The 12,992-nt window shown below is 39.8% G+C and overlaps 1 protein-coding gene across 1 annotated transcript in view; it reads left to right on the top strand.

Annotated features, from left to right (window-relative positions):
• The window catches only part of TGS1 (trimethylguanosine synthase 1), a 37,958-nt gene extending 26,763 nt beyond the window's left edge, over positions 1-11,195 (top strand). Inside the window, exon 13 of the mRNA XM_082364116.1 lies at positions 8,630-11,195. Within this exon, the coding sequence (XP_082220242.1) occupies positions 8,630-8,752 (123 nt within the window). The 3' untranslated portion in view covers positions 8,753-11,195. The remainder of the gene's footprint in view (positions 1-8,629) is intronic.
• The last annotated feature ends 1,797 nt before the right edge of the window (positions 11,196-12,992 follow it).

The raw sequence follows: 12,992 nt of genomic DNA, 5'->3' as shown, positions 1-12,992 counted from the left end.
GAGGAGTCACCTTACTGTTCTCCACAGCAGCTGAACGATTTTACATTCCCACCAGCAGTTCCCAAGAGTCCTGATTTCTCCACAATCTCAGTAACATTTGTTATTTTCTGTTTGTTGTTGTTGTTCGGTAATAGCCATCCTAATGGGTATGAAATGGTATCTCATTGTGCTTTTGACTTGCATTTTCCTAACGACAAGTGATGTTGACCATCTTTTCATGTGCGTATCTTCTGAGTATTAATCCATTATTGGATATATGCTTTGCCAGTATTTTCTCTCATCCCATGGGTTGCCTCTTTACTTTTTTTTTGGCCACGCCGAGCAGCTTGTGGCATCTTAGTTCCCCGACCAGGGATCGAACCCCGACCCTCGGCAGTGAAAGTGCAGAGTCCTAACCACTGGACCGCCAGGGAACTCCCTCTTTACTCTCTGCTGCACAAAAGTTTTTAATTTTGATGAAGTTCAGCTTATCTGATGTTTTTGTGTGTTGCCTGTGCTTTTGATGTCATACCCAAGAAATTATTGCCAAATGCAATGTCTTGAAGATTTTCCCCTGTGTTTTCTTCTAAGAGTTTTACAGTCACAGCTGAGTAGCTTTTTTAAACTACTGAGTCTCAGGTCTACTGAGAAAGATTGTCTCTAATTTATTTTCTGGGATGAGACCCAAGCATAATTTTTTAAAACCCCCCACGTGATTGTCATGTGCTGCCAGAGTTGAGATTCTCTGGGTTAAAAGAAAAGGAAATAGAATTAACAAGCCCCTACTCTGTGAGTTAGAAGGGGCTGCTCTTAGATCTTGCTGCCTGTTGTCTACTGATGAGCTATTGTGTCTAAACATTAGGTCTCTCCAGTACTTTGTGCTGTTACAAGACAGAAGAAAAAGCACTATCCCCTTGCTTTATGCATTTTTATATCAAATTGAATATTAAACCTAACATCTGCTACTCATGTGACTCAGATCTGCGTTCTAGATTCCCAGATAAGGCTGAGCCTATTCCATAATTCTCTTTTTCTCGTATGTAAATATTATGCATCAAGAAAAGAAAAAAATTTTTGAAAAGAAAAAAGATATTATGCATCATAACTAGTCTCATGAGAGGCTAGATGATCCTTATATTAAACATTAGGTGGGCATATTTGGGTACTTGAATGACAATAGGAAATTCACTATTTTTTACGAAAGTTCAAGTGAGTACATTTTTTCTAGTTAAATTAACACTTGCCCAAGGAGAAAGTTAACTTTTTTTCCTTCGTTTTGGTTTACTTCACACACCTGCCAGAATTCCGCTTTGTAGTTCATTCACATTTTCTACCTCTAGAGGGAGTAATGACACTAGAGAATAATAAAAGTCAAAAAGAAAACTTAAGATTTCAAGCACACTATACTGGTATTTAGATCAAATTACGGTGGGAAATCACCTTTTCTTTTTATAATAAAATGAAGACAACCTATCCACATGTAGGATTTTTTAAATGAGAGAAGAGACGGTGCTACAAGATTTAGAAAGAGCAGAGTAGCAGAGAAGTCAACTTTTTTGTTGAGGAGCATTTAGAAGATCACAACACCCTGAACTTACAAATGGGTTGGGTTCTAAGGTTATGAGTCCTGCTGTTTGAAGCTCAGCCTACGTTTCTCTCATAGAAATGCCTATAGAGAGCAGTTAAGTTCCCATCCAGGGAGATCTGTACTCTGGATAACATTTATATTTAGGGTAGTTAAGCTGACTGTGGACTCAATACAAATATAAGTTGTCTTATAATCTTTCCACATAAGTAATAAGTCTCATTGTTTTGTGGATCTAGTAAAATATTTTTCCAGGTCGCCTTTTTCTTCAGTCTCTTATTCCCTTCCTCTATTTGGGGTTTATTCCAGGACATGTGTCCCTTGTTATCCAGACTCTCACTGTCAGACTCAGGCTCTTTGGAGGCAAGTTATAGCTCACTCATTGAAATCACTATAGATGGAGTGAGGGATTATTGTATATTATCTACTTGATGCCTGTATCTTGCTGTGTTTTCCTTCATTTCTTTCCTTTGACAGCCATAGATTTGCAGCCAGTACTAGCTTTGGGTTTACCATGCTTTCCAAACATGAGAATCTTCTCTTTTAAGTAGTAAATGTATACAATATGGATAGAGGTTTGAGCAGAGTGGAATGCTTAGTCTCCCCAAAGAAGCCACACGGCAACGATTGTCAGACACCGTGTTTGTATGAAAGCCCTGCGGGTGGAACGTCTAACAGGAGGTGTCCTGTCTCCCAGACAGACCTGGAGACAGAGAGAGGAGCAGCTCCCGGTCAGTTTGATATAGTGCCTCCTTATCCTCGTTTTTTTGTTTTTTGTTTGTTTTTTTCATCCTTATCTTTGTTTGATTTCATAACTCTTAAAATGTGATTACTCAGAAAAGTGAGAGCCTTTGTACTTTTCAAGTCAAATTAATGTAAGTTACTTTTCCTTATAACTTGTTCACAGCAGTACAGAGAGCAGGGCAACACTGGGCGCCCTCCCTAAGGGTTGTGTTGAGAAAATTAACCAGGCGCCTTCCTGGCACTTGTCTCGTAGGCGTGCTCCCCCCTTCCACGACTTCCCCGGACAGACATCATGAGAACAGTTGGGCCAGACCGCACCTATTTTATTGCCTGATAGAGCAGGAAAGTATTTACAGGTTAACCCAACACTGTAGGTAAAACTTATCCTGCGATTATTTAAGTTGTATCTTTAAGTATAGAAATTGACATTAGATTTAATCAAGAGACGTTTCTAGTCGGCAGAATTCTTGAGGCTCCCATCAGAGCCAATACATAGTGTCTAGGAAGTGTCACAGTCATCACACTTCTAATGGTTTATTTTGTGAGATAGGGAGGGAGGACTTATCTATAGGGAACATTTCTAAAACTTACCATATAAACGAATACAATTATATGCATTTGAATAGTTAAAACTATTTATAGATATGGAAACTATTAGGTAATTTTGTTATTTGGGGAAACACTTTAAATATAACAAAATTCAGTTCATTGGCATTTTTAGTGTTTGATTTTTGGCTGAATACAATAAATGTTTACCACTAATTTCTTTGCAAATATTAGTTCTAAGCTATTATAGCAATCTGCTTATTCAATAAAAGGAAAATTGGGGCCTTACTAGCTTCTAAATATTAAGCTTGATAAGAAATTGTGTCAAATTGCTCTAAATGAAATTTCCATAGTAGAAATCTGGTCTGATGGCAGCACTTTCATGTAGCCAAAACTATATCCATGTGGTAAATGTGATAAAATCACCCCAACAGTTGGAGGTCCCTTAAACTCCAGGTGTGGACACCGGAAGCAGGAGAGAACAGAAAGAGGGCTGAGAGCTGGACTGCACTTCTGGTACCTGTAGGAGTAGTAACTCTGAAACTGCTTTCCCTGAAAATGCCCAGCCTTTAAAACGCAGGGCACTCACCCTACAGAATTGCATTCATCCTGCAAAGGACTGTCCCCTGCATTTATATACAACATAGGACCCTTGTGGTAGTGGCACACGTACTTAGAGTTTGCAGGGTGCCCTGCACGTTCCACTGGATCCTCGTGGCAGCTCTGCAGTGAGCCGGTCAGGTCATCGGCCCGCTCGCACCGATGCGTGAACGAGGGACGGGTAGGCCTTTGCGGGTCTTTCTTTCTCGCGGCGGCAGTCAGTGCCTTCCTGTCTCCCGCTGGCAAGGTCCTCATCACCAGTCACAGAGTTGGCCACCGTGAGAGCGGGAGCCGTGGACGGAAGTTGAGGTGACAAGAGAAGCGAAGGAAATTAGAATTTTTGCTGAATTGGTTGTTTCATTGCTGACTGGTGAGAAGGACAACAGGGGGCTGAAACGTCACCTCCAAATGACCGGCGCTTGCTGCGGAGCTTTATCTGCCGCGGGGATTCTCTTCTCTCTTCCAGCCACTGGCACCCAGGCTTCTAGACCAGCTCTGTTCTTAGTGAAATTCACTGCTTAACCATACGTGGCAATTCAGGATACAACTGGTCAGCTTCTAACGTTCACCAGCCAGCCTTTCCCTTGGAAAGTTTGCCGCTGGACAGTTAGAGCAGTATTATTCATTCCTGTACGGCACGTACATTCTGTTTCTTGGGGGGGCCTGTGAAGCTGGCCTCCTAAGGCTAACTGAGAAAGTTCAAACGCTTCTGAACCTAAGCTTATATTTCCTTCCCGCCTCTGAATAGGTTTTTCAATAAAGGACGCCACACACAGAGCTGTATGCAAGTCCTGTGCCGTTAACCAGGGGCTTCCTTGTTCTCTAGTCTGTTGTGCTTTAGGGAACTTGTTGAATTTAAGAACAGTCTTCCTGTTTCCAGTACCTGTTCTGGTAACAGGTGAGGGACGAAGCTTAGTGAACTCTGGTTATTATAGCCTTCTCCTGAGAGATGCATGTAGGTGAGCTTTTGATGCCCAGGAGAATTTTTTTGACATGTCACCAGTGTGCTCCTGTTGACAGTGATGGCTTTTTAAAATCTTATTTGTTTTAATCAACAAATAAATATTTGAAGGAAGAGAGAAACAGAGAGGAAATAATGTCTGTGAGAGCCTGAGGTAGCATTCGAGTTATATGAAAAACAGCAAAAAATAAAAAATAAGATTTATTCACTTAAGCATAGAAATCTCACTTCTATTTACCATGTTCAGAGATGTGGAACTAATTTCAATAAATATGCATAAGTTTGAATATTGCCTGGTTTTCCATTGATAAAAAATATTTTCTTTTATTTCCCAGAGAACTGTTCATCAGAAATATTTTTGTCCAACCTTCATTTTTGTGAAGTTACTAGTTGGATGTAACAAAAGAAACTTAAGGACAAAAGGGAATTGTGGGTGAGACACTTGTCTGTTGGACGTTAGGTTTCTTTTTTTTTAATTAATTTTTATTGGAGTATAGTTGATTTACAATGTTGTGTTAGTTTCAGGTGTACAGCAAAGTGAATCATATACATATATCCACTCTTTTTTAGATTCTTTTCCCATACAGGTCATTACAGAGTACTGAGTAGAGTTCCCTGTACTATACAGTAGTCATTAGGTTTCTAATCAGTGCCAATATTTCAGATGCTTTTTGCTTATGTCACTGTAATTGACAGAGATCTATAGGCCCCATAAAAAGTACTCTTCATATTCACTTGGTGTAATTTGCTTCTAAGCAAGATTTTGCATGTTGCAGAAATAATCACTTCTCCAGTGTAGTAATAGGACATTTTTTTCAGTGTTCTAATTGTTCTGTATCCTTTTTATAATAAAGTATTTATTATATATTTTTCCATGAGGATCCAGTTTAGAAATTACTTTCTCTCATTCAGTTACCATATATTTTTACTTTATATCAGTTTGCTTTTTTTTAAAAGTGCAATTTTGAATCTTTATTTAACTCTTAAATCTTCTACACTGTACCTTTTATTTCACTAAAGTTATCACCTGCATTGTGATCTTTACCCATTTCTCTTTTCCCCATCCCCAAAGAACAGCCTTATTGCCTGACATGAAATCTAGTTGATGAGAGTTCATTCCTTAGTTCTAGTTCCAGCCCAAACAAATTGTGATTTCTTTTCGTAAATCTAGTACCAAATTTTGGTAAATCAAGTACAATACCAAAAATGTAGCATGTCATCCAGAGCTGCTGATTTCCCTCCCTCCCCTTCCCCTCTCTCCTTCCTCTTCCTCTTCCTCTCCCTCTCCTTTCCCCTTTCCTTTCTCTCTCTCTCTCTCTCAATTTATTAAACTTTAAGAAAGGGGAAGGAACCAGATGACATTTTGTCAGTTAAACCTGCTAGTGAAAAATAAAGAGAGCTGGAAATTGATGGCATTAAGTTTGCTTGAAACAAAATGTTATTTAATGTCTTGAACTACATAATTTTTAGTCTTTCAACTCTAGAATTCTAACCTTGAAAATATACGTACTTGTGAAAATATTAGAAAAACACAAAAAGGCTAAAGTTAGAAATTATTTTTAATTAGAACACTTAAAGTAACATATTAAGTTTGTTTTTTTTTTTAATTTCTTTCTGAACACTAGATAGGCGTTTTCTTTTTTTTTTTAATTAATTAATTTATTTATATTTATTTTTGCCTGTGTTGGGTCTTCGTTTCTGTGTGAGGGCTTTCTCTAGTTGCGGCAAGCGGAGGACACTCTTCATCACGGTGCACGGGTCTCTCACTATTGTGGCCTCTCTTGTTGCGGAGCACAGGCTCCAGACGCGCAGGCTCAGTAGTTGTGGCTCACGGGCCTAGTTGCTCCGCGGCATGTGGGATCTTCCCAGACCAGGGCTCGAACCCATGTCCCCTGCATTGGCAGGCAGATTCTCAACTACTGTGCCACCAGGGAAGCCCTAGATAGGCGTTTTCAATACTTGTTTTAATTGTCCATCATCTGAGTCTCCCAGCTAGAATGTAAGATCCATGAAGGCAACATTCTTTGGGTTTTTTTGTTGTTTTTGTTTTGTTTTGCTACACTCCACTGCCTAGAACCAAAACTTTTAAGCTATTTATTCAGTAGTTGTTGAATAAGATATTTTATTTTATATAATAATTTATAAATAACTATTTTATAATAGACCTCAAAAACTCCCACGTAAGACGTCTTCATTCCTTTTTCTATCCAAAGCACCCAAGTCCAGGCAACCCTACCTTCTCAGAGATTTGTTTTTCTGTTATTCTATTTATGGCTTACAGGGTGCTCTTTTTAGAGAGATAGGTAGTATTCCTGTTTTTTAGATTTCGGAAGCCAAACCCTGTCTTAATGGCTTTCTATATTGGTGAGCAAATTATTGGTAGAACTGGTATTTAAATCTGCCTCTGATTGCTTTTCTCTGCTCTCCCTGTCCTAGCAGATTTTTTGCTGCTGTTTCAGCTCTGCCTTGCTTCTCTTCACCCGACCTCTTCTCTCCTCCTTTCCTTCCTCTTCCTCTCTCCTTCCCTAACCCCACCCCCAGAGAAAACTTCTGCTTGCCAGTCTCACTTTCTTTAAATAAATCACTATTTAAAAGAATGGGAGAAATACTGCACTTAAGTTATATCTTAAGTCATAGAAAAATTACTGTGAAACAATTATATTTTTTTTAACAATTATATTTTAAATATACTAGTCAAAATGCCTTTTATTGGTTAAAGACAAATTCTTCATTTTGCCCTTCCTTGTGAAAAATCAGACCGACATAAAGATATGAAAATAGAAAATAAAACAGTTCTTCCTAAGAAGTGCTGCTCTGGTTCTACCTGAATAATGACGTGCCTCCTTAGTAAACAGTGGGATGCGTGTGTGCGTCTCATCCTTGTAACAGGTACTGTGTTTCACTTCTGCTGTCATCTGTTCCTACTGGTAAAAACACAGCTGTCTCTTTTGCATCTCTTTGTGGGGGGTGGGGGGGCTTGAAATCGACATTGTTACTGCCTTAGTGGGACAGCCTCTTTTTTTTCTTATAGTGTGTACTATAGAATGAGCTTTGCTTCTTCCCTATTTCTGTATCTGTGACGTTTTTCTAAGAGGAAGTTGAAATGCTTTAAAATACATACTCATTGGTGAGGTACAATAAATCTTACCTTCCACTCGATGCTGGTGGAGCATGTGTAATACCACTGAGATTAGATCTCTCACCTCCAAACCAAACTAGGCCGACAACACCTCTCTTTGCAAAACACGCAGCTACGGTTTTGCCCGTTACAGTGACGTAATTACAGAGGTGGTGTCTCTGTGGTTGGTGCTGGTCCCTGATACCCGGGGAGCCCTCTCTCCAGCACCCCGTGTCTTCAGTTCTCTGAGCCCCCGGGCTTCCGTGCGTACCCTTCCCCTTCATCCCCGCTGCTGCCCTGGCAGACTGGTCTCTGGTGATGTAATCATGGGCAAGGAGGGAGTATATTTGCTAGTAACGGACCTGAGAGGTGGGATGAAGAAATGTGGGACCAGAACAGACCTTTTCTGTCTAAGGACTTAGGGCAAAGTATTGCCAATTTGAAGCATCCTTTTGAGGTTAACTGTGTGAAGGTGGAGAGGGACGGTGCTTTTAGCTTCCAGATAACGGCGTTAGTCACCATATACGGTAGACCTCAAAAAGAGTGATGTATTTAACCACAATAAAAACGGGGGAGTGGGAGACTTAAAACTACACACACACAAAAGAGCAACAGGTGGAGGAGGTGATTCAAGCTGGGAGAACAGCACCAGAACCCACCTAGAGAAGTAAAAGGTGTAGGTGGTAGAGGCTGGAGCTCCCATGAAAGTCGGGCGGGGTCTGTCTTGCTCTCTGATGTATTCCATCTTAATAAATAAACCTGATATTTGGGAACGACATGTTGATTTTCTGTTCCTCTAAGTTCCGTAACTTCTGGCGTTGGAGAGATTAGGTCTTATACAGTAACATAGCACTGTTATGCTTTTGACATTACGGGTCACACCCGTAATGTCAAAAGTGTCTGAAACAAGTATTTCTGCCACCAAATAGTGCATTAATACCCACCTGGAAAGTAACAGTGAACGTTTGAGATGCCTCCTTATTTGAAAGACTTAAATAAAAAGCCAGAGCTGTATTATTTGATAAAGCATCTGAATGAAAGATTTCTTTTGAAACCATGCTTATGTATGTGTGACTTTCTTCTGTTCCCTTTTTAGGTGGCGTCCTTGGCTGGGCCTGGAGGGCAAGTGGAAATAGAACAGAACTTTCTTAATAATAGATTGAAGACAATCACTGCTTATTTTGGGGAACTGATCCGCAGATCAGCCTCTGAATCATAAGTGAGGTGGTATAGAGACCAAAAGATCATAGCGGTCAGAACACTATTCACTTGGAATTTCTTCTCTATATTCACTGATACTTTGTACCCATAGTCAAATGGGTATTTGTACCCTAATACACTTTTTCCCCACATTGATGCAGTACCATCCGGAATTTGCTTTTAAACATCCATTTATCTTATAAAGTTAGTGTTTTTTGAGTTTCTATTGAAAAAAATGTGAAATATATTTTGTAATATGGAAGTTTATATTCTTTTTCTATTAAAATGGCAGTGAAAAGAAGAAGAATATGTGTTGCGTAACTATTCATCCAAAAGGTGTGTTCAGTCATTTTTAAAGTAGGTCAAAATTCAGGGACAGGGGGCTCTTTTGCCACAGGGGATCTGGGATCTTTATCTTGTAATAATATGGGCATATTAAACATGGTTTTGGCTGGGATAGAGCTGGGGGATTGAAATAAAATGGAAAATTTCCAGTAAATATTAGAAAAAAAAAACAAATAAAAAACAACTTTGTTGGAGAATGGAGCAGTGCTAACTTTAGTCTCTTGAAACTTTACAAAGTTTTCCTGATTGCCCTGCAATACCGTAGCAGTTGAACTGATCATTAAGGATTAAATTAATTTCTTATTATTGAATTTGCAACATCAAAATCTGTCAATGTTCTAGGTTTTTATACTTTTTCATCAGGTAGGATTAGTGTCTAAACTGTAAACTTGTCACCACTTTTTAAATAATGGCAGCGTTGGTCATAAACAGCTATGTACGTGGCCCTTAGCACTAGAATATGCTTACTTAGCCACTTGGGGTGGGAGATGGGAAGGGTAAAAGCAGATTTCCAAAATCACCAATTATTTTTTAGTTTTTGTCACTTAACCTTTCATGGATATACTTTTTTCCACAATATATTTTCTTGTATATTGTTAACATTAAAACTAATTTGTCTTCCCGAACATGTGTGATCGTGTATAAGTAGAACAGGAAGCCTAACCAAGGTTAAAATATTCCTGCCCTCTAATGGCACAGATATAGCTGACTTATAAAATGATTCATTTACAAATTAGTAGAGCTCAAAAGAACCTTACCTACTAAGCAACCCCCGTGTCCAAATAAAATCTTCCCGAGAAGCCAAATCATGTTCTGGTCCAACTCGGTTTTATTTTCTTGTTAAATTATAAAACTTTTTAAAGACACTTTTATAAAAGTGAATATGTATTCCAACAATTTAAATACAAAGTGAACACAGCACCCTCACCTTACCATCCGCCCCTGCCTGGAGCCCTTCCTCTCCATCCCCGTCTCCCACACTTCCTCTCCTTTTCCCAAAGGCAGCCGCTATTGACACTTCGGTGTATATCCTTTAAGACACTTCTCTGCAGTATAAGCTTGTGCATACACAGTGGGATGGGGTGGGATTGGATTATATTATTTTGGCGTTTGAGTTTTGTTTTTAATTTAATGTCTTACAAATTTTTCCACATCAATACGTATACATCTTCTAACAATCACATAATATAAATCTATGAGAATTTCTTTAACCGTTACCCAACTCTGAACACTTACATTGTTCCCAGTTTTTGCAATTGCAGATAGCACTATGGTGTATATTTTTAAGTAGAGTAGATTCCTAGAAGTGGAATTTTTAAGTCAAAGTTCATGCTTATTGTTTTCTTTAATGTATCATGTCAGGTTGCCCTCCAAAAATGTATATTCTCACTAGTTATGCATGAAAGGGGCCGGTTTTCCCCACAGCCTCAAAAACATAGCATATTTTTTCACTTCTTACTGTTACCAATCTGAACAAACAGTAAAGTTATTTTAATCTGCATGTCCTTATTACTAGTAAGGTGTGAGCAATTTTCAATATATTACCCAAATTGCACGTGTTAAGCATCTAATGTTGTTATTCACCAAATGAATAGCTAACTGCTACATCATTTTCTATCAAGGGAACTAACATTTCTCCATTAATTTGTTTTATGTCTTTCAATAAAACTTCATCATTTTAATTGTATAAATCTTGCATTTTTTTGCCAAGTTTGTTGCTTGATATTTCACACTTTTTGTTTGATTTTGAATGGGATCTTTTTTGTTGTTACATTTTCTAACAGGTGTATTGTATGTATGTAACAGTGTTTTTAATTTCTTCCTTATATCCCATCACCTTACAGAACTCTTTTTAATAGTTCTAATAGCTTTTCAGTTATTTCACTTTGATTTTCTAAATAGGCAGTCATGACATCTGCATGAGTCGTTCTCTTTGCCAATGTGTATACCTCTTAATTCTTATTCTCTTCCTATTGCGTTGGTTAGGATGCCAGGAATGTTATGATAATGGCATTTTTTTCCTTGCTTTTTATCTTACAATGAAAGATTAGAAGCATTTCTTTTGAATGTTATTGCAGCTTGCATTAAAATTAAAGATACTGCTTTTCTTTCCTAGAGTTTTTTGTTCATATTTAATCTAATAAAGTACCAAATTACTTTTGAAATTTCCAGTTATTCAACCATATCTGCATTTTATCTTTAAATCCTGCTCTATCATAATGTATTATTTTAGTTCACTACTGAATTTCACTTGAAGAGTTTACTTTGTTTTGTCTTGTTTTGTTTATGTTTGTTTTTTGTGCACCTTGCTTGGTTTTGGTGTCAGAGTTAGACTGTTCTGGCAGAATGCTCTGGAAAGTGTTTTATTTTTTTGTGTGTGCTAAATAACATTAATCTTTTCATTCAGGTTTTTTAAAAATGTCTTGATAAGTTGTTTTCTTTTAAATTTATAATTCCCTGGAAAACATCCATTTACTTAGATGTTGGTTTATGGTTTATTGATATAAAGTTAGTACATTTTCTCATATTTGCTTTCATTCCTTTTTTTAAAAAATGTTTATTTATTTGGTTGCATCGGGTCTCAGTTGTGGCAGGCGGGCTCCTTAGTCGCGTTGCTTTCATTCTTTAACTTTTCATTTGTTAGTAATTTCTGTCATAAAAAGGTTGAAAAACTAGCCCAAAAAATTTTCATACACTGTTTACTCTTCTTCCCAAATGTGACTATCTTATCTCAGACTCTTCGTAAGTGGACCCAGACAATTCTGGAGGAAGTAGCAGAGGAATCTAAGGCAACATGAAACGCTCCCCTAGCCCTAGGGGTTAGGTCACATCCTAACCAGCCAGAGGCAAGACTTAAGCCCGGCCAGTGCTTCCCAACCTGCAGACAGTTGTCTGCTACCATGATCCTGCTGCCACATCTGTGTCCGTACGTGCTGTTAGTTCTTTATTAACTCAGCTAACTTTTTAAAACAAAATTTATTTGAAAAAGAATTTCAAATACTGCCGTAAAGGAAAGATCACTATGCCTTTATGTATTAATATTTTCACAGTTCATCCATTTTCTTTCTAAACGCTGCGCACCTGAGGAACAGCGGCATGGGTCGCGAGTGTAAAGACGATGAAGGGCCAGGTGTCCCGCAGGGAGCTGGCAAGTGTGCCTGGGCTGCTTGCTGCGCCGTGAAGGCCGCCCCTGAACAGCCGGGGGACACACAGGAGCTTTCCAGGTTAACCAGTTGGGCCAAGACATTCCAAGAAAGGAAACAGCATCTAGAAGGCACGAAGGCCAAAGAATGACGAGTGCGTTTAGGCTTCGGCGAACGTCAGGGCCCTGGAGAAGCTGCTGGAGAGTGAGCCCGCGTCCCGTGCCAGCGAGGGCGCGCCGCTGCTCCCCGAAAGCAGTGCGGGCCTCGCTTCTTAGCACGCTGGGTACCAGCGACCGCAGCTTCCGAGCAGCGACACGTGTAAACGGCCTCTCCAGAAGCTGCAGCAACTGGAATGGGGCATGAAAACAACTAAATTTCTACTGGCGGCAGAGCACAGGCACTGCCAGACGCGTGCCCTCGGGCGGTGTTCGCCGGGGTGTCCGCGGCCGCCTGAATGCGCTCCGCGGTCCCGGGGAGGAGGCTTCTCCCCCGGCCAGCGCTGTGCCCCCGGGGCGTGAGTGCGGCCGCGGGGAGAGGCGGACCTGAGACGGGGAGGAGGCAGAGCCCGCAGGGCGTCCCCGCTCGCTCGCTCCCCCTGATGGGCGCTCAGCTCCTGGAGTCCCTGTAAGACACCACCGTCTTTTCTGCGCCAGAGAAGTGGGTTAATTCCCCAGCTGTGAATGGGGAAGGCGTTCTGTGACCAAGCCAGGTGCCTAGTGGAAATGCAGGAGAATATCGGTGGGAATCATCTAGAGCCCCACTGTGGATAGA

This window comes from Balaenoptera borealis, assembly GCF_965194805.1.
Source record: "Balaenoptera borealis genome assembly, chromosome: 17".
In the NCBI taxonomy this organism is placed as follows: domain Eukaryota; kingdom Metazoa; phylum Chordata; class Mammalia; order Artiodactyla; family Balaenopteridae; genus Balaenoptera; species Balaenoptera borealis.
The sequence above is the reverse complement of the archived record's forward strand: the minus strand, read 5'-3'. Positions and strand labels throughout refer to the sequence as shown.